Raw genomic sequence first — 21,338 nt, forward strand, 5'->3', positions numbered from 1 at the left:
ATACACACACACACACACACACCCTCACACCCTCACACACACACACACACACACACACACACACACACACAGAGTATAGAACACAGACAGTTGAAGCTCAGGTGTCAGGTGATCAGCATCAGCCAATCAGGTCACACATGACTACAACTAATGGGGAGAGGAAAAAATCTGCCAGAAAAGTCCACTTTTTTCTTACCGCTACTACTTCGCCATACTTTGATCTACAGACTTCATTGAAACTTTAAAACGCAGGCATTTTTGTCCTCTCCGCATGAATGTACTTGGTATGAGGATGGTGTTTACGGTTTTTAATAGGTGAGTCTTCAAAAACCCCTGGGTTGAGTGAAAATTGTCCAAATTTCCTGAGTTAGAGTGTGTGATGTCATCACACTAGAGTGGAAGAGCAGTGAAAATTCAACTGAAAATTCTGTAAATAAATCGCCCTCCCGGCAAAACCATACATCGCAGGTGAATGATATTTTCCAAAAACGTAGCCATGGTTCCTGGGCTTCATATGAACCCATGTTTGAAGACCTAGCTCTTTTTAAAGAGAAATGACATGCACTAGTTTGGAGGCTCATCCCTTCTTTCTCCCATTGACTCTCCATTGTAGCGGATTCCTTCTTTTCTTGGTCAGTTGACTGTTTTTAAAATGCCCTAACTCAGTCATTTTTCGCAGTACGGGAAAAAAACCTACATCTGTATGTTCCCCAGGTCCTTTTGACGCTCACGGTCATTTCAGTTTTCTCCTATCTTTTACGGTTTTCCTGTAATTAGCAGTTTCTCGGGACCTGTTCTGCTCCAGTCTCAGCCTATTCCTGCTGCTCTGTGTCAGTTTCATTCTGTGTGTGTGTCAGTGAAGCGCCGTCGCTGTGGCAACTACTACTGATACAACTACTAAAAATACTACTACTACTAAAAATACTACTACTACTTCAATTACTACTACTAACGGTGACATCTGTCAGCCGCCAGACTTTGACACACAGATTGTCCATATAAAGTGAATGGGAGTTCAGAACACAGAATTCCCCTCTGACCATGAAGTCTTTGGTAACGTCGAACCGACATGCCCCCCCGACCCCCGAGCCCCTCTCACGATTTCCGCGTGTGGAAATTGTCTAGTTCTTTTTTTTATGACTTTTTATTCAAAAAACTTTGAAAAAAAATGCGGCCAACACCGTTGGAGATAGACCAACACAGGTTATTACAAAAATGTGCAGCTTGGTCTCGAAAGATGTGCTATGTATATTACTTGATATTCCGATGCACGGATTTTGTTAAAATTACAAAAAATTGCCAAATTTGTCAATCCGAAATGAATTGGGCCATTTTCAAGTGGCTACCATTCCCAAATGATTTGAGCTAAAATTATTCTGTCAACGCACAAATGTTCAGCTTGGCCCAAATATTATCTGTGTTATCATATGGTAATGATATCACTTACGGTTTTTGCATAAAAATGCAAAAAAAAAAAAAAAAAACATTCATTCATTTTCAATGGGAGCGACAAAAAAGTTGTCTGTTTTCTGACCACTACTGCTTCCATACTTTCACCTACAGACTTCATTTAAACTTTAAAACGCAGGCATTTTTTTCATCTCTCCAAAAATGTCTGTGGTATGAGGATGGGGTTTATGGTTTTCAATAGGTGAGTCTTCAAATACCCCTGGGTTGGGAAAAAATCTGATCTGCTAGAGTGGGTGATGTCATCACCTAGAGTGGAGGAGCAGCGAAAATTCACCTGAAAATTTTCTGAACAACTCGCCCTCCCGGCCAAACGAGGTGAATGATCTTTTCCATAAGAGGTGAATGATCTTTTCCACAAATGTAGCCATGGTTCCTGGGCTTCATATGAACCCATCTTTGAAGACCTAGCTCTTTCTAAAGTGAAATGGCAGGCAGTAGTGTAGGGGCAAATCCCTCCTCAGTTCCTTTTCAAAGCAGTACAAATCAGTGTTAAATGGATCGCTGTGCTCCTGGTGAGATGACTGTTTTTACACTGCTGTAACTCGGTCATTTCTCACAGTACGAACAAAAAAAACACATCTTTGTGTTCCCCTGGTCTGTCTGATGCCCATGATTATGTTACTTTTCACCTATCATTTGCGGTTTTCCCATAATTAGCAGCTGTTCGGGAGCTGTTTCAGTGTTTCAGTCATTGATGAGCATGCTTGTGTCTGTGTCCTCAGTGGCTACACTACTCATTGTCATGGTAACGGCACATGTGGTCTGTGTGTCACAGCTGCAGACAATTAAGATAATTAAGGCTCCACAAAAAAATATACACTAATACAGATACAGTACAGTTAAAAATAAATCTAAATAATAAATAATGAATGCAGTATGAATAAATATAAAAAAATATATAAATATAATAAAGCTCTAAAACTTCCCATAAATTCTCTCTCTGAAATGAATGAGCTCACCTGGGATCACATATACAGACACATGGAACTATTCAATTTAAGGAGCCTATTTAAACGCTGCTTTAACAGGACTGACACAGACTGTGGGAGGGGCTTCTCATCTGAATACAGGTCTACAGAAAGTCTGTGGTGACGTCAGTCCACAAACACTGACACACACAATCACATAGGAAGTGAATGGGACATATTTCTTCCTTTTACATCGCACAAGTCCATCAATCCGGCAAGAAGCAAGCACATGGGTTACATTTCCTTCAGGAAATGTATGGAAGTCTAGTTGTAACTATGATGTAGACAAACTCCCAGTGAAAGTGTCAGCTTTCCATAAGCAGGTTCTTTTAGCTTCATTCATGATCTATAAACACAATTTTTCACCACACAGGTATCTGATATGGAACAACAGAGACATTTTGTTTAAAAGGAAATCACTTTACTGTGAGAGATGGGTTCAAAACCATATCCCTCTGATGGATCAGTTGTTTAATGCGCGGGAACTATTGCTAATATACAGACAATTTCTATCTAGGTACAATCTTCCTGTAACTCCCAAACAGTTTGCCATAGTCTATGACACTATTCCCTCTGGTACCCTAATGCTTTACTGTAATGTTCAGGATCTTCCACTAGCATTGGTCTCGGTGCCTGACCCCACTAGGAAAGATTTGTTTCTCTTTGAGTGCTCATAGAAACATCAACAAAAATATGCGAGCATTATTTCAGAAAGATACTCTCTCTATTCTGTATGTAATATCATATTGGAATCATTTTGTTGATATTGATTGGATTAAAGTTTGGATGATTCCCCATTAATACCTTATCACCAACAAGGTTAAAGAAGTATCCTTCAGAATTATTCACAAATATCACCCCACTACATGTTGAAATTCAAAAAAGACATCAACTTAAATTGTTATTTTTGTGGGGACCATCCAGAGACTGTGCTGCACCTTTTCTGGCATTGTTCATACACCAAGAAACTGTGGAAGGATATCGTGGAAAAAATTTTTATTTTGTTGCTACAGATACCCCTAAAAGGAAGAAAAACACTTTTTTTTATAGTTAATTTCTATTTCTTACTTGCTAAATTCTTCATTCACAAATCTAAGTTCTGTAACACAAAACCAAATTTTATTTAGTTTTCAAAGGATTTTGAACATTATTTAAAGCTTTTAGATAAATCTGAAAACAAAAAGGCTAGAAAAACCATCAATATTTGTTGATTTAGACATTGTAATAATTATAGTTAGTTAGTTAGTTAGTTAGTTACTATATAGTTAATATAGTATAGTTATAATTGTATAACCCTTCCCTCTGACAAATTTGTTGTTATTTTTCTTTGTCATTTACATTGAGTGTATACTATACCTCATTGAATAAAGATTTATATATTTAAAAAAAAACAAAAAAAAAACTGTTCGATGATATCAGCAACAGCAACATTTACATGTTTACACGGGATTCTGTGTTTTTATTTTTATTTTTGTAAATTTACTCCACATTAAAAGTTTTGCTCGTGTGGGTGGAGTTTGTTCAATTATTACATGAAGGGTTGTTTATTTGGTCAAATTAATTTGTATTTTTACTAAAATTGATCCTGTTCTTATTGTATTTAAAGGAACATTTATTTATTAATAATGATCTCATCTATGATATGAAATAAAACATTTGTATAAATATCACAGCAGTGTACTTTCATTCATCACTGTTTACAGTCACCCTCAGTCGTAGTATTACAGTAGTACTCTAAAGTATTTTCTTCTTTTTCTTGAGTGTCTCGTTCATTGGTCGGTTTTCTGTCGTCCTTTCCGAGCGGCTCCGACGGAAGCCGAGCGGCTCGTCTTTCGGCTTCCTCCGCCTCCAGCTTCTCCATCCCCGGTCGGAGCCGTGATGAGTACGCGGTTCGCCGCTCTGTGATAGATCGCACCGACGACCACGAGCCGGGACCCGAACCGACACCTGAATCTGCAGCACAACCAGGCCGCGGTGAGTTCTGTCGATCCCGTATCGATCCGCTCCCTATCTATTTGTGACATAGTGTTATCGATGGATGATGATCGGCTCCGCTCATCGTTCATTCACGCACAGTGATCAACGACATCATCAGATCGATACGTGGATCTGATCGATCTGGACCAATCATTGACACGGACACACACACACGCACACGACCATACAGTGTAGAAATGTGCGCATGACGTAATGTAACGTGTGTGTGTGTGTGTGTGTGTGTGTGTGTGTGTGTGTGTGTGTGTGTGTGTGTGTGTGAGTGTGTGTGTGTGTGTTAATATATGTGAGGGAGCGTGGCTTGTGGACGTATGACGTATGCATGTGATTCCACGGTACTGATCTGACCCTTGATGGATAAAGTGGTCTGAACCGGACATGATGATTCTGTAGACATAAAGATACTGGTTGGACTGGGTTTACACCTTCTGGATTTCTGAGGCCTGAACATTCAGAGTGGACCTTCATCTTCATCTGCATCTGAACAATATCAGGCTCTTACAGGGTTGGTTCATCACCTTCATATTCATATATTTAAGATGTTTCCTCCATTACTGGCTGTCACCGAAGACCTGACATTTTCTTAGATCCAGACCTGCCCAAACCAGGTCAGATAAAACTTACCAACGACTGAGGTGGCTCTGAAGGTCTCCTAAATCAAACCTGGTCTCATGTGGTATTGACACTCAGGTATTAAGGCTTGGTCTGCAGACGGCTGGGATTGGTCAAGTCTGTCAGCTGAGTGAAAGGCCTCATGGGACATATAACACTAATGTTGAAGGTTCTGACTTGGGCTAGAGAGAATCAGACTCTGGCCATCATGAGGTTCTGGTTCTGTGTTCTCCTCTGGATCACATGTAAACCACTGTGTTTATGCAGCAGAAAACTGAATCACATAATGAAACAAAACATTAGAAATGTTTAAAAATGGGTGTTTTACAAGTTCCTGTTTCCAGTTAAACAGTTCCTTGAACTAGAGGCAGACTCTAGGATCCATCTCAAAGGATTCAACTACAAAACATTTTATTGTCATGTGTACAGAAGCAGGTTTCCCTGTACAATGAAAATCTTACTTGTCCACACTGAATGCCACAAGAATTTAAGATAAGTATGAAGTATAAGTATAAAAATTGAAAATGAATAATTTAACTAGTAAATTAAAACAACCAAAACAAAGTGGCATTTAAAAAAAAAAGCATGCAAAAGAAAGAGTGTTAAAAATATTTTTAAAAATATAAACTACTATTACTAAGGGAAAAATATATACACTACCGATCAAAACTTTTAGAACACCCCAATTTTTCCAGTTTTGTGTTGAAATTCAAGCAGTTCAAGTTCAATGAACAGCTTGAAGTGGTACAAAGGTAAGCAGTGAACTGCCAGAGGAAAAAAAAAAAAAAAAAAAAGGTAAGGTCAAACAAAACTGAAAAATAATGTACTTTTCAGAATTATACAAAAAGGCAAACAAGAAATGGGTTAACAACTTAAAGCAGTTCTGCAGCGATGGAGATTGATCAAGCCTTGAAAGTTGGTGCTACCAATTCCTACAGTTGTCCCAATGTTTCTGAATTACTGACAAACCCCTCTGTCTGCAAAAAAGTAGTGTTGGAACACACTTTGGTACCATACTGTTGTAAGCATTATTTGAACAGTATTGCACTGCAGAAAGTAGTGTGTTACTATAAAAATGGAAAAGAAAAGGCAATTAACGATAGAAGAGAGACAGACCATCATAACAGTTAAAAATGTAGGTCTTTCCTACAGAGAAATTGCCAAGAAAGTCAAGGTATCAGTCAGTCCAGTTTCCTTCACCATCCAAAGGCACTCAGAAACTGGGGTAAATGCTGACAGGAAGAGGTCTGGCAGATCCAAAGCCACAACAGAATCAGAAGACAAGTTTCTGAGAGTCAGCAGCTTGTGTGACAGGCAACTCACAGGACAACAGCTTCAAGCAGAGCTCAATAGTGGTCGTAGTAAGGAAGTCTCAGTTTCAGCTGTGAAGAGAAGACTTCCAGTTGCAGGTTTGATGGGTCAAGTTGCAGCTTGCCTGGGCCATGAAATACCGCCAGTGGACTACTGAAGACTGGAAGAAAGCATTATGGACTGATCAAACCTGTATTGTCAGAGTAGAGGCCTGTCTCATGTCATCAGGAAGACTGTTCCAGAGTTTAGCTGCATAGAACTGAAACACGGCTTCACCGTGTTTAGTCCTGACTCTGGGCACCAGCAAAAGACCTCCCTGAGGTTCTCAGGGTCCAAGATGGTTCATATGGGACCAACATGTCACAGATGTACTTTGGTGCTAGACCATGGAGAGACTTATAGACAAGCAGAGTTATTTTAAAGTCTATTCTCTGATTGACAGGAAGCCAGTGGAGAGATCTGAGCACAGGACTAATATGGTCGTACTTCCTGGTTCTAGTCAGGACCCGAGCAGCAGCATTCTGGATGTACTGTAGCTGTCTTACAGCTCGTTTAGAGAGTCCAGTGAGAAGGCTGTTACAGTAGTCTAACCTGCTAGAGATAAATGCAAGGATAAGTCTCTCTAAGTCTGGTTTAGACAGTAAACCTTTGATTCTGGCAATGTTTTGAGATGGCAAAAGGCTAATGATGTAATTGATTTAATGTGGCTGTTAAAGTTTAGGTCTGAGTCCATTATTACCCCTAGATTTCTTACCTGATTTTTAGCTTTTAGAGTAAGAGATTCCAGATGACTAATGACACTTTCTCTGGGTTTTTGTGGGCCAAAGACAATGATTTCAGTCTTGTCTGAGTTTAGTTAGAGAAAGTTGTTTTGCATCCACACAGTGATCTGTTGGAGGCAGTCACAGAGTGAGTCCACTGGCCCATGTTCACCTGCTGTCAGTGAGATATAAATCTGAGTGTCATCTGCATAGTTATGGTAGGACATGTTATTACTGCATATTAACTGGCCCAGGGGCAACATGTAAAGATTGAACAAGAGGGGTCCCAGGATGGACCCCTGGGGGACCCCACAGGTCATTGCCATTTGGTTTGACACACAGTTTCCAATTTGAACAAAATACTTCCTGTTCTCATGGTAGGATTTGAACCATTTCAGGGCAGGACCAGAGATGCCTACCCAGTTCTCTAACCTCTGTAAGAGGATCACATGATCAACTGTGTCAAATGCAGCACTCAGATCCAGCAGGACTAAGACTGTTACTTTACCTGTGTCTGTGATCAGATGGGTGTAATTTGCCACTTTGATCAGAGAAGTCTCAGTGCCGTGAGCCATTCTGCAAAAGCTGAACCATGGCAGACTGTTGTCTTGTTCCTGGTTTGGTCATTCACTTTTTTCTTCTTCCTCCATCCTCTGACAATGGCCACCTCTTCCTTTTCTCGTCTGGCTCTGCTATTGTAAATGCCTGTGAAATGAAGGCATGCCTGGTTTGTGTTTACAGCTAGCCAGCTGTACCTGGCTGGGGGTGTGTTTGTGTTGTTGTGCTATAAACCGTGCTGTGTCTTCCGAGAGACAAGACAACAGGCAACAGGAACGGCATAGAGAAGTTGCAAGTGACATATTCAGTCCTAGAGGAGCTAGTGGGAAGGTGGAGGGCTTCCATTCTCCCCCTAACAAGACATTTAACATTAAAATTACTTTGAAGGTGTTTAATTAAGGTAAAAATGCTGCAAAGTTCTCCTTTAAAAGACATCACATGATCCTGAACAGAAACAGGAAGTGAGATTTGTTATTCTTGACAAATTGGGGATTGTTGCGTTCATGAGCTGATTGGAGCTGTTCTCTAAATACAGTGACGGTAAAGATCTGTTAAGTCAAAGAACCAGATAAATGAGACCTGAGGATGGGAATAATCAGTGACCTCTTCAAACATTCATACATCAGTTAGCAGACAACTGTAAACATGAGCTTTTGAAGAATAATTTCTCCTGCTTCTAGCTTCTGTCGCTGCTGCTTCTTCTTGTGATATTTGACTAAAAGTGAATTTTAGAGCAAAAGATAAATCTGTTTCTTCAACTTCAGGTGCTTCATCTCAGTCTGATAGAGAATCACTGAACCTGAATTCACCCACTGTGTAGATTATCCATCATGCCTCTGGTGAAGCGGATCATCGAGCCCCGGTACCTATGTCGTGGTGCTCTGCCTGACGGGGTCGCCAGTGAGCTGGAATGTGTCACCAACAGTACGCTGGCGGCCGTCATCAAACAGTTGGGAGGACTGAGTGAGTTCAACACATCACAGTGTCTGTGACAAGTCCATTCAGCCCTGTAACGTCATAGTGTCTTATTTGGTCTCAGGTCGCCATGCGGAGGACATCTTCGGTGAACTGTTCACGGAGGCCAACAGCTTCTATGTGAGGATGAACAGTCTGCAGGAGAGAGTCGACCTGCTGGCCGTTAAGGTCACTCAGCTGGACTCGACAGTGGAGGAAGGTGACGACAGCAAGAATACTCAAAGAGGGTGGGGCTGTACAAAATATGCCATTTGTGATGTGATGTTGTGTGTTTGTTGTCAGTGTCGCTGCAAGACATCAACATGCGCAAGGCCTTCAGGAGCAGTACCATCCAGGACCAGCAGGTGGTGTCACGGAGCTCCATCCTCAACCCGGTTCTGGAGATGTACCAGCGCTGCGACAAGCCTCCACCACTCAACATCCTCACACCATACAGGTCTGTGTGAACCAGGTCCAGAATGGGCCTCTTTAGACCAGGTCCATAATGGGTCTCTGTAGACCAGATCCCATTCAGGTCTGCATGTGGTTAATGTTCTGTGTCTCTGCTTATGTTCAGGGACGATAAGAAGGATGGTCTGAAGTTTTACACCGACCCGTCATACTTCTTCAACCTGTGGAAAGAAAAGATGTTGCAGGCGACAGAGAACAAACGCAAAGAGAAGAGAAGACAGAAGGTTCACCTGTCAATCTGTTTACCTGTCTGTCTGCCCACCTGTCTGTGGTTCACATGAATGTATGATGTGTGTTGGCATGTTTTTGCAGGAGCAGAAGCATGTAGAGGAGTCTTCAGGTCGGGAGGTGAAGAAGGTTGGTCTCCTCAGTTCTGTTTTTCACATCACTGTTCCGACATCTGCTGTTCTAACCAGCACTTTTTCAGGTCCGTAAGGCTCGTAACCGGCGTCAGGAGTGGAACCTTATGGCCTATGATAAGGAGCTTCGCCCAGACGCTCGATTGACACCGTCACCATATCACACATCTGATGGCTCACTGTCACCTGACAGGTAAACATGCAGTCATCCGGGCAGGATCGTGAGTAGGAACATTCATCTCTGTTTAAATGAACACATTCACAGAACGAGGGGACAGAGGTCTTTCAATTTCACTTTCAGTTTTTAGTTTGGGTTATTAGCTTCCTCAATTCACTCATCCTCACATCCTCTGGCTCCACCTCCTCAGGTCCGATGACCCTTCCTTCTCCAGCCCCCACCATCACGATGCCCAGGGGCATGATGGGAAGGATCACATGACCTCAGCGGCTCCTGGGAGTGGTCAGACTCAGTCGTTAGACCGTGCTCTCCGACCTGCATCTGCGTCCTCTGTTGTTGCTACAGCAACTGCCCGGCAACACTCATTGGGCCGCAACCAACCACATCATCATCACCACCAGGCCCCACCCACTGGATTAGCCAATCAGAACGGAGCTCGCAGCAACGCAGCCAAAGAGGCCAAGTATGAAAACAAACATGTATAAATACACTAACATTTGTTAGGATCAGGTTTAGGATTCTGTTGGGTTTCTGTAAATTGGCTTAGAGTCTGGTTTTGACCAACTCTACTGTATATGAAAAGTGTCATGAGATAACTTTTGTTATGATTTGGGGCTATATAAATAAATTTTGATTGATTGATTCATTGATTGATTGATTGACATTTAGAAACACTGACCTGAGTCCTGTGTGACCTCTGACTTCTGTCTCCACAGTGATCACCAGATCCCTCCAGCCCCGCCTCCCCCACCCCCCCTAATGCCATCAGCTGGACAGATGACATTCAGTAGTTCCACCCACCCCGCTGCAATGGCAACACCGCTACATCCTGCAGCCATTCCTGGTAACCAAGGTAACAGACACTTTCATTTCAACAGCTCAATTTCAATTCAGGTTTAGTTCAGTTTTAGTTTTAGTTCAGGTTTATTTCAGTTTCATCTTAGTTTTAGTTCAGTTTTCAGTTACTTCAGATTTAATGTGGTTTAGTCCAGTTTCAGATGTGTTTTATCTCAGTTTTAGTTCTGTTTTAGTTCAGTTTTAGCTTCAGTTCAGTATCAACTCTGTTTTAGTTGAGTTTCAGTTCAGTTTTAGTCAGAACTCAAACATAATCCTGTTGTTTAATCTAACATAACCTTCCCTCCAGGTGGCGCCGCTGTCCTCTCTCGCCCCTATAGCCCGTCCCCTCCACCTCCTCCTCCAGCCAATTATGTCCCCTCCCCCTCCCGGCCTGGAGGCCAGGCCCCGCCTTCTACTGCTGCTCCTCCATTGCCCCCGGTAACAGATGGCAGGAAGCCGACCGGAGCCCCTAATGTCCCTATGAACGACGCACGCAGCGACCTGTTAGCTGCCATTCGCCGAGGTCAGTATCAGGTGGTCTGATGGGGTTTTGCTAAGTCCTGGTGGTCTGATGGGGATCTGCTGGGTCCTGGTGGTCTGATGGGGTTCTGCTCAGTCCCAGTGGTCTTATTGGGTTCTGTTTAGTCCCTGTGGTCTTATAGGGTTCTACTTGGTCCTGGTGGTCTTATGGGGTTCTGCTTGGTCCTGTTGGTCTCATGGAGTTCTGCTGGGTCTCAATGTGATTTTTCTTGGCCATGGTCTCAGGGATCCAGCTCAGGAAGGTCCAGGAGCAGAGGGAGCAGGAGGAGGCAAAGAAGCGGGAGCCAACAGGAAATGATGTCGCCACCATCCTGTCGCGTCGTATCGCAGTTGAATACAGCGAATCAGAGGAGGAGTCTGAACCAGAGGACCAGGACTGGTCCGACTGAGGAGAGGGTGGGGTTTACCATGGTCCATTATCATGGTTTCCATTGTTTTTACTTTGCTCTGGTTTTTATGTGTGTGATTAAAGCGTCACTCGATGATGTTTATTTATTGATATTTATTGCATTTTCAATTTATTGAACTTCGTCATTGAACAAACAGACCGAATGACTGATCTAGATATTCTTCCATCACTCACTGATTTATGCTGTTTTTAATGACTTGTCTTTTTCACTTTACGTTTTTATTCTTTAAACATATTATTATGCTTTAATTCTGTAATCATCTCATTTATCTTTTTATTCATTTATTTTTTTATTATAGTGTTTGTACAATCATTAATCTATGTTTCACTCATACTTTATGCTTCACATTATTTCTCAGAAGAGATTGTTCAGCTCTGTAGTTTTTAGATTTACTTGCATTTTATTCTTATTTATTGTATTGATATTAGAGCCTCTACATACTTTTTCTTCTTTGTTGCCTCAAACCGAATGGACAGCATCTTATTGGTCAGTTGCTGTGGTTACGACTCTACTCTTTAACATGTTGGATTTTACAGGCATCGCGCCAGATGCTGCCGCTGCTGCTGCTGATTATATTGATGATGATGATGGTGATGATGATGTAACTCTGAAGGTTGACTCATTCACACTTTTTAAACTGTCAATGTGAAGGTCGAGTTTTCTGATTTCTTTAATGTTAATGGCTCTGTCCTGAGCTGTGGTGGCAAAGCCCAGAACCAGGTCATGTTACAAGTGGTGACGGGTTTCAGGTTTCCTCCACATGGAGTCCAGACCAGAGACCAGGTGAGGAGCAGGGTCATCAGGAGGTCAGAGGAGAACCATCGCTCCTCCACAATCAGAAGAGCAGGAGGAGGTGGTTCATTTGGTCTGGAGGTTCAGGACCCAAGGCCCGTGCCAGATTACCTGGAACCAGACCTGGACCCAAACCCAGACCTAGACAAATAAGATGGAACCAGATCCAGTTTGTGGGTTTTGTCACCTGGCCTTGGACCTGGACCTGGAAAATCAGTAGACACAAAGATGGCCCATTACTTCACATGAAACAGCATTTATAATTACAAATTATGTATTACATGTCTATTATTATTGATTATTATTTACTATTATTGATTATTATTTACGAGTGATTACAGTTGATTCACCTCTGCTGTGAAGATGCTGATATGAATTATTGGTGTGTTGCCCTGGCAACCCCTGACTTGAACCAGTTGCTGTGTAAAGACTTTAACCTGGAGTGATGGGTGTGTCATAGCCCCACCTCTCTGTCCTGTGCTGTTATTGCTTGTTCTACTAATCGTGCTGTGTTCTGTATCTGCATGTCATTATCGGTGGAAAAAACATGCGCATAAAGATTAAAAACTGAAAGTTTATTGATAAAATCTGAATTTTACTGATAAATGATGAGAATCTGTTTGTGTTTGTGTTTTTAATGTTTTAATTGTTTTATGTTTGAATAGAAATAAAACAATGAATAGATTTAAATCAGTCTTTAGTCAATTATTTAATATTTGGTTTATGTTTCTGTTGAAAAGAATCAGTAACATCAGAAATAATGTCACTGTACTGCACTGTATCAATGAAATAATCACATTTTAATGAACAGTCAGGTCCATAAATATTTGGACAGTGAAATTAATGCCATTTTGTGTCTGTTCATAGAGGATTTAAGTCAATATGTGAGTGAAGAATGGACCAAAGGATTTATTCATTGATTCATCTCCTGTTACCATAACAAAAAGTCTAAAGACATGAATGGTTTTATTGTATGATGTGAGTTTCAGACAGCAGGGAGCACCACTGATCCACCACCAAGAAAACCTGATGCAATCCTGAAGACCATCTTTAGCATCAGGTTTCAACTGGTTCAGGATCTGTGATGTATTTAACCCACAGAGACCCAAACAGCCACCGTGACCAAATGAACTGTGATGTGTTTATAACCACATGTGCATTATCACACAATATAGACATGTCAATCATATATTCTGATGTGTTCTAGACATGAGATTCATACATAGTGTTTCCACTTAAACACATGAACTCATTACAGTCATCATATGTTTAGGTAAAGTGGGACACATGAGCTTTTACATGTTGAAAAGTCAGCAGCTACTCAGTAAACATTGTACAGTCATTGTTTCATATTAACATGACATCCTTCATGTGCAGTTTACATATGATTAGGGAGAAAAAAACAGATGCATCCCCACGGTTCAGGTCAGACATGCAGAGTGTTAGCATTCTCAGTCTGTTTGCTTTGCACTTAATCTCAAACTCATAAACTCCATGAACGACTGTAATAAATATATATATTTTTTTAAAAACACTCAGTAACAAATGGTTTCATTAACCCATAAAGACCCAAATATCCACACAGGAAAAAATTACTGAGCATTTTTTAAAAAGTATTTTCCTCAAAAAGAATACATTTATCTCTATATTGAGTAAATTCGGCTATATATTGAGTTTGAAGAGCTCTACCCAAAGAGTAACTTTTACTCTTTTTAGAGAGGGACCAAATGTTATCTGAGTAGAGTAAAATTTTGTTCAATTTGTGTAAATTTTACTCAGGCAAATTTCCTGTGCATTATCTACCAAAATCATTTACTGATATAAACTATTTAATCCCTGTTGATCCACTAATCCATGTAAATAATTGGTGTAAAATACAGTTTGTCATTTTTCATGCTTATCAGATGACCCATTTGGACGTTCAGAAGCTCCATGGTAAACGTTGAAACACTGTCATCTCCTACAATACTGATTCACCATTAAAACCCATGGAGTTGGATCAATGACAGTAGATGGATTATGCTAAATTAATGATTGATTTTGCTGAAAAAGTCACTTTTTCTTCTGTTTTCTCTGTTTTTGATATAGTAATCCCCAACTTTACTCTGAGCTTTTATGAACATTTAGATGATTAGTAAATTAAATGTAGAAAAATACCTGATTTTCACTAAAAAAAACAAACAAACAAACAAAAAACACAAAATACAGAGAATAATTATTACAATAAATGGCAATACATCACTTAAGGATGGTTAAATATAGAGAGAAATTAATTTGGGAAGTAACACAAATGTCACACTGGGTCTTTATGGGTTAAAGCAAAGTATTTTGGACAAGTTTACCTGAGCAAATTATGAGGTTACAACAGCTAAAGGTTAAATTCTACTCGTGTTGTTTTGTCCTGAAACACCTCAGTTCATCTCAGACTTCTTCATGTGATGAGTTTCTCTTATTTAAGGAACAAACTCCTGAATTCCATTCAAGTGATTATTATTATTATTATTATTATTATTATTATTATTATTATTATTATTAATAATAATAATAATAATAATAATAATAATAATAATAATAATAATCTGTTGTAAATGTATGGATACAAGTTTCAAATCATCAAACATCTCCCATGTTTTATAGGTTTTCAGTCTCAGCATCGCTGAGCTTCCGTCTCCATGGAAACCTGGTCTCGCCTGTAGTGTTGGGTGTTGTCCTGAGGGGGGTAGCACAATTTCTCAGAGCGGTTTTAATACGAAGAAGAAGAAGAAGTGGACTCCAGACTAGAAACACACGGAGGAGAAGCAGAAGCAGAAGGAACAGCTGAAACCGAATGAGCAGCTGAAGCAGGAGCAGCTGAAACCAAGGCTGAACCTTGAGGTTGAACCGGATTCATACGTTTCAACGGGGCGCTGTGCCAGTTCACTAAGGCGAACTGGTCAAAAAGTTAAATAACATGGTGAGGAACACAAAACAACACACACAAATACATAACATACAGCTATGAAAAAAAATCAGAGACCACTGCATTTTTCTGTGAAATCAGCATATGTGCATGTATGACAGCCATTCCATTTCCTGTGTCTGTTGAATTCCACACACACACAAACACACCTTGTTCTACTGAGTAAACACCTGATCCATGTCTTATTTAAGAAGGAGAACACCAGTACTGTGTCCATCACTATCTTCTTACCATAGGCAAAAACAGTTCTATTAGAACCGCAAAAGTAATTGGAATCCAAAAATAACTATTGAAAACTACTGGACTTCTGCTCTGACAATGTTCCCAAACTCTGAGGACTAGTTTTTCTATTAGGTCAATGCTCCTGGCCTCAGCTAGGTCAATAAAGGTATGGATGACAGACCACCAGATGAAGATCCTGTCATGGCCAGCCCAATCTCCAGACCTGAACCCACTTTGAAAACTTCTGGAGGAACATGGATGGACACAAGCCATCAAACATGGCTGAGCATTTTGAATTTCTATGGCAGGAGCTGCATAAAGTCATCCAACAGTAATGGTGGAGAGCTAAGACACGTGAAAGCTGTCATTGAAAATCAGGGTTATTCCACCAAAGACTGATGTCTGAACTTTTCCCAAGTTACAACATTAGTTTGTGTTGTTTAGAAATGAATATGAACTGGTTTTGTTTGCGTTATTTTAGGTCTGAAAACACTTGCATTTTTTTTAGTTATTTTGACCATGTGTCATGTTCTGCAAATACATGCTGTAAATAGCAATATTTTTATTTGTAAGTTGGGAGAAATGTTGTCGGTAGTTTAGAGAATAAAACAAAAATGTTCATTTTACTCAAACACATGCCTATAAATGGTGTAAAATCAGAGAAAGTGATCATTTTGTAGTGGTCTCATTTTTTTCCAGATCTGACATAAAGTCACTAACATCCTGTCATGTGTTAAGTCCATCATTGTGTTTGTTGCTTTGTTTAAGTTCTAATGTCCACAAATACATTTGTCAGTGTCTATTAGATCCAGTCTGATTTATATGAAGGATGTACAGCTATATAAAAAAAAAGTAGTCAGCATTTATAAACCACAGTGGTCGTACATTGTGTGATCTCCTTTTGACCATAACATGTCTTTAATTTTTTTATTTCAGACAGTATCAGATTTATGACAATAATGTTTTGATCTTTATACTAGGTTTCATTCAACATGTCAGATGCTTCTAATTGTTCGTGCTACTTCTTGTCATGGGTTCAGAGGTCACACTAAATACTGACTTTAACCTTTAGAACTCATTTAGTTCAGGTTTTTTTGTGTGTTTTAAAGCTGTGCACATATTTACTATATTTTATTCTTGTATGTGAAGAAAAGAGAATGAGAAATAAATATGTATGATCATTTAAACCTAACCTTTAAACATAGACGGAATAAGACTTTACACAACATACATGAACACAAAAATATATAGGACCACATCTGGACATCCAGATTTAATCTTTATTTATGTTGGTCTTCATTACGTTAACGTTCACAGTTACAGTTTATCATACACATTATTTCCAACAGAGTTTTTTTATTAACAGAAACTCTTACAAGATATTTATGGTGTTTAATGAGCATCTACAGTTCATTACAGTGAGATAAGGTCATTTTACAGAAGGAACATACATAGGTGGTACAAAGGTGTCCTTCTGAGAAAAGAAATATTTGTATTCAGAAGTGAGTGAGATTCTTGCCAAAGAGGAAGTGTGTTCAGTATTACTGAATTGTTTGTGTGGCTAAACATTTTTTTTTGTACCTATAAATGGAACATCCTTTAAAGGCACAGACTTCATCTCATGTAGTTCTTTTGGGACCCATCTAACCTCACTATTCTGTGCATGCAGCCAGATCCAAATTGATCAGTACTGAGAGGCAAGATAATAATTCCTGAAGTCCTCTCTTTGAATATGGAGCCTGCAGAGATATTTCTAACAGAGTTCATTCAATGTTCTGAAATCAGAATGGATCGAAATTAATCAACCTTTCGAGATCCAGATTTAATGGATGTCCTGACAGAACACACAAACCTGCAGAAAAACAGTAGAAAATACAGTGAAACACATGGTGTCATGAGGCACAAATCTAACAATAATAAATATATAATGAACACGTTTAAAATTAACACAATTTTTATGTCAAACTGTCAGATTTTTTGGGTCAGGTTTGGATCTGGAGTCCCTGGGGAAACAGATGTGGATCTTAGTGGAATTGTCCTGGATAAGATAATTTATATTTCATTTTATACATTAAAAAGACAACTTGAGTTGAAGAACCTGAAAGTCACAGTAAAGACCCAGGTTCTGATCTGGATCAGAACATGTTGGTCTGGTTCTGACATGTTCTGATCCAGATGTTCTGTTTTTTCCTCAGCAGAACATCATGTCGGTCCAGTTCAACTGTCTGTCGTTCCGGCCTCCGTATGCCGGTCTAGTTCTGAACGGGGTGAAGACTGTGGAGACCCGCTGGAGGCCTCTGCTGGTCGCCATGGAGAACCAGACACTAGCCATCCATATCGCTCAGCGGGACTGGGAGGGGGACGAGTGGAGGGCAGTGCTGAGCGGGTCCCTGGGGATGGACCGGGACCAGATCCAGGACCTGCTGGAGTCTGGAGAGAGGTTTGGACGAGGAGTGGTAGCAGGTGAGGACAGAAACCTTCACAAGCCCAGATCAAAACCCCTATAGGCACAAGGCATAATGGGTAATCACTGCCCCCCAGGCTGGTACTAGAGGCACAAGGCATGTTGGGTAATCACTGCCCCCACAGGCTGGTGCTAGAGGCACAAGGCATGTTGGGTAACCACTGCCCCCACAGGCTGGTACTAGAGACACAAGGCATGGTGGGTAATCACTTCACCTTAATCTTTCAGTTATTTCCCATTAAATGAGTAATTTATAAAGCGTGAATTGGATTAATTAAATTAGATTAATTTTCATTAAAAAATAATCAAACTGATTCATCATTTACCAAACAGGCTAATAATTAACAATTAATCAATCTCTAATTTAACATCAGTCAATCAAATGATATAATGTCAAATCATAACAAAAGTTATCTCATGACACTGAACATTTAGAGCTGTTATAGAAAAGACTCTTAACAAGCCAATTCACAGACACCCAACAGAATCCTCCAGGAGTGAACACTTGGTGACAGCGGTGAGGAAATACTTTTTTTAACGGGCAGAAACCTGGAGCAGACCCTCGCTCTGGAGGATGGTCGTCTGCACAGTAAAATGAACTGTGTAGTAAAACATAGTGATGCTCAAATCCCAGCAGTCTGAATGCTTCACCTGAGTACACCTGTTCTCTTTCAGGATTGGTGGATGTAGGAGAAACCTGGCAGTGCCCCACCTCCCTGCAGGGGGAGGAGCTTGGACAGCTGGAGCAGTCAGCCGTTCTGATTGGTCTGCAGGAGAAACATCTGACCCATTTGTTCAACCCCCGTTGGCTGAAGGCGCCACTGAGCGCGCGAGGAGGTTGTGACCTCTGGACTGTGGAAATACCTAATGAGCTGTTACCATGACGACATGCAGGCACACCCACACACATCCAAGGCCACACTAGTAACCATAATGACGTTCACATGACCACCAGAACCGTTACTAATATTCAACTTTTATCAGCGTCACCTGAGAGTTTTACCGAGCCTGGCCAGCCATTCCGGTTTTCTCAGTGTATTCAGTGCTGAGAAAACAGTCTGGAGTTGGGCCAGTCGCTATGAAATATGCACGATCTATTCTATACCAAACCAATAACAAGTCTGGGGGGGCGGGTGTTTCACAATGCATCATACTACTACGCAAGTCCAAGTCAGTTCTAAGTCCGCAAATCTCTTTACAACTTGTCGGTTGTTTACATGATTCAGAAATAAGGACTGAATTACAGATTACGCCCTGTATTCAGAAAATTTCTCTGACAAAGCGTCACGTACGTCTTCTCTGTGATTGGTTTACTCAGCACCTGTTAGTCCCGCCATCATATTTGGATTCAAGCCCTACAATTCCAGACGGATTTCTCATTGAGAAAGAGGGATGGCTAGCCAGGCTACCATCACTGTGACATCATCACAAGCTGCTGATGGATGTCGTTCAAAAAATATTGTAATCTGTGGGGAAAAGAAAACATCCATTCAAGTTCACTATAACGGAACTGACACTAAAAACAAACTGAAAGACTCAAACTAAAACCAACACTTAATGTTTAACAAAAAGAGTTTAGTGTGAACTCTTTAAAGATGTGGACATAAACAGTGAGTTTTAGTGGATTTGAACAGAATGGTCTTATTGGTTTAGTGGTCAGTTGGATGGAACTCCTGTCAATTTGAGGTTCATACTTCGGATTGTGTAAGCCACGAGGCTTTGGTCAAAACATCTGAAAGAGGACGAGTGCAGCTGTATCTGTGGTAAATAGGCAAAAACTGGATGGAAATGGACTCAGAGTCGTCTTTGTTTTTAATGGCATCCCTCCAATACCAGAGATGATGAACTTCTCCAGGGGAAATTTAGTTTGTTAGTCAGCTCAATAAAATAAATGATAGAATGAATCACCAGACTGAGGTGTTTTGGAGTCTGATGGACATGGATTTTCTACACCTCTCAGTACTTCATCTTGATTAGGTTGAACATCCACTGCACCTGCTCTTTTGGTTCATCACAATCCAACGTAGAGGATGGTCTGGATTTTCCCAGATGTCTCCAGTGTTTCCAGCTTCTCTACAAAAACAGAACCATTTTTTTTCTCATTTGTCCATTTTGTCTGTGGTTTCCTCTCCAGTACACAACAGCATAGACGAAAGTACTGGATACTACCTTACTTGCAATAAATATTGTACACAGTGAGTTTTGATAAAGAAGCTTCAAGTCCCAGGATCCTGTTAAAACTGGGCGTATTTGTGGGAAGGATGGCATCCACGTTTTTGATGTCACACAGGATTTTATCTGACCTGTCCATTTCTGGGACTTTGTTTTTATGCATTTTAATAAAAAGACCTCTTTCCTTATTTGTTTTTTCAGTTCTTTGTGGATTTCTGTCCATCAATCAGAACTTTCGATTTTTATCTGCCATCGATAACCCTAGTTCGTTGAATCTTTCCAGTCTGTCTCCTCATCATCCAATAAACACGATCTATAAAATCAAATGGAAACAAGCATCAGACTTCAACATCAATGTCTGATGAAGTTATGAGGCCTTGAAGGGGGCGGAGTTGACCATCTGACTAGAGTATTAATGACATCATATGATGACTGTTTAACCATCCTTTTGCTAGACACACCCCCTTAGTTACTGTTGCTACACAGCCTATTGAGCTTTGGTGCCCGCCACTATGTTTTCACTGTGAATATTCCAGAAATCAGCTGAACAAGTGAAGGTCTAGAATGTCTTTACTCTTCACAGTAACAGACAGTTGAACATTTCTACTCTGTTGATGTTGAATTTAGGAGGTTGTTTATCATCAGAGACTGAATAAATAACTAACCAGGTTAAAGAAACTCCTATAAGACTGGTTTCACAATAGTATTTATGGTGCAATGCGCTGCTATTAGTGGCTGAGTTTTTATTGATGTTCATTCATGTCATATTATTAAATATTACCGTCCTTTCTGTCCACGTCTGTGATACTTCAGGACTTATCACTGAAATGTGATTATTTCCTCTAGAATATTTGATCTGAATCTTAAATGTCATAAAATAATTTTTAAAAATCCCTTCATATGTCATCAAACATCGTCAAACTCAAAAATGCAACACTCTCACTAAAATGTAAAGAATGATTAACAGTCCTTATGGCTCCATTCTGATAAATGACAACATTAAGGAGGAAGTAATATTTAGCATATATGTTCATTATTGAACACATTAAATGAATAAAGGTTTCCATCTCTGAGCTTCGTTCACCACTTCAGCTTCACCTGTTCTCAGACTGAAATGCTTTCTAACATGATTGGACAAGAGTTGTTTTGAGGATGGGCTTAGTCAAAGGGGAGTTGATTTTCTCAAAACTATGGAATGAATAAATAGATAATGAACATTAACACACATCCTTCTGCTGCTCAAACAAACTTTATTCACTTTGAAAACAAAAAAACTGCATCAAGTTTGAACAAAAAGTGTCCAAT

General features: G+C 40.2%; 2 protein-coding genes across 3 annotated transcripts; both read left to right on the plus strand.

Moving 5' to 3' along the window:
• Positions 1 to 4,258: 4,258 nt before the first annotated feature.
• LOC115431262 (wiskott-Aldrich syndrome protein family member 3-like) lies at positions 4,259 to 12,809 on the plus strand. The gene is made up of 11 exons (XM_030151548.1): positions 4,259 to 4,412; positions 8,496 to 8,638; positions 8,715 to 8,849; positions 8,933 to 9,086; positions 9,207 to 9,324; positions 9,413 to 9,457; positions 9,528 to 9,652; positions 9,828 to 10,100; positions 10,354 to 10,490; positions 10,782 to 10,997; positions 11,240 to 12,809. The coding sequence occupies exons 2-11, from the start codon at positions 8,506 to 8,508 to the stop codon at positions 11,401 to 11,403; spliced, it is 1,500 nt and encodes a 499-aa protein (XP_030007408.1). The 5' UTR covers positions 4,259 to 4,412; positions 8,496 to 8,505; the 3' UTR covers positions 11,404 to 12,809.
• A 2,194-nt stretch (positions 12,810 to 15,003) lies between these two features.
• On the plus strand, positions 15,004 to 20,231 carry LOC115431677 (uncharacterized protein CXorf40 homolog). Of its 2 annotated transcripts, none has more exons than XM_030152302.1 (3): positions 15,004 to 15,169; positions 17,593 to 17,860; positions 18,537 to 20,231. In XM_030152302.1, exons 1-3 carry the CDS (start codon positions 15,167 to 15,169, stop codon positions 18,743 to 18,745), a joined length of 480 nt encoding a protein of 159 aa, XP_030008162.1. In that variant the 5' UTR covers positions 15,004 to 15,166; the 3' UTR covers positions 18,746 to 20,231. The 2 variants fall into 2 exon arrangements, with proteins under 2 accessions (XP_030008162.1, XP_030008228.1); XM_030152368.1 differs by having other exon boundaries at positions 17,596 to 17,860.
• The last annotated feature ends 1,107 nt before the right edge of the window (positions 20,232 to 21,338 follow it).

Source organism: Sphaeramia orbicularis, chromosome 1, assembly GCF_902148855.1.
Source record: "Sphaeramia orbicularis chromosome 1, fSphaOr1.1, whole genome shotgun sequence".
NCBI classification, from domain to species: domain Eukaryota; kingdom Metazoa; phylum Chordata; class Actinopteri; order Kurtiformes; family Apogonidae; genus Sphaeramia; species Sphaeramia orbicularis.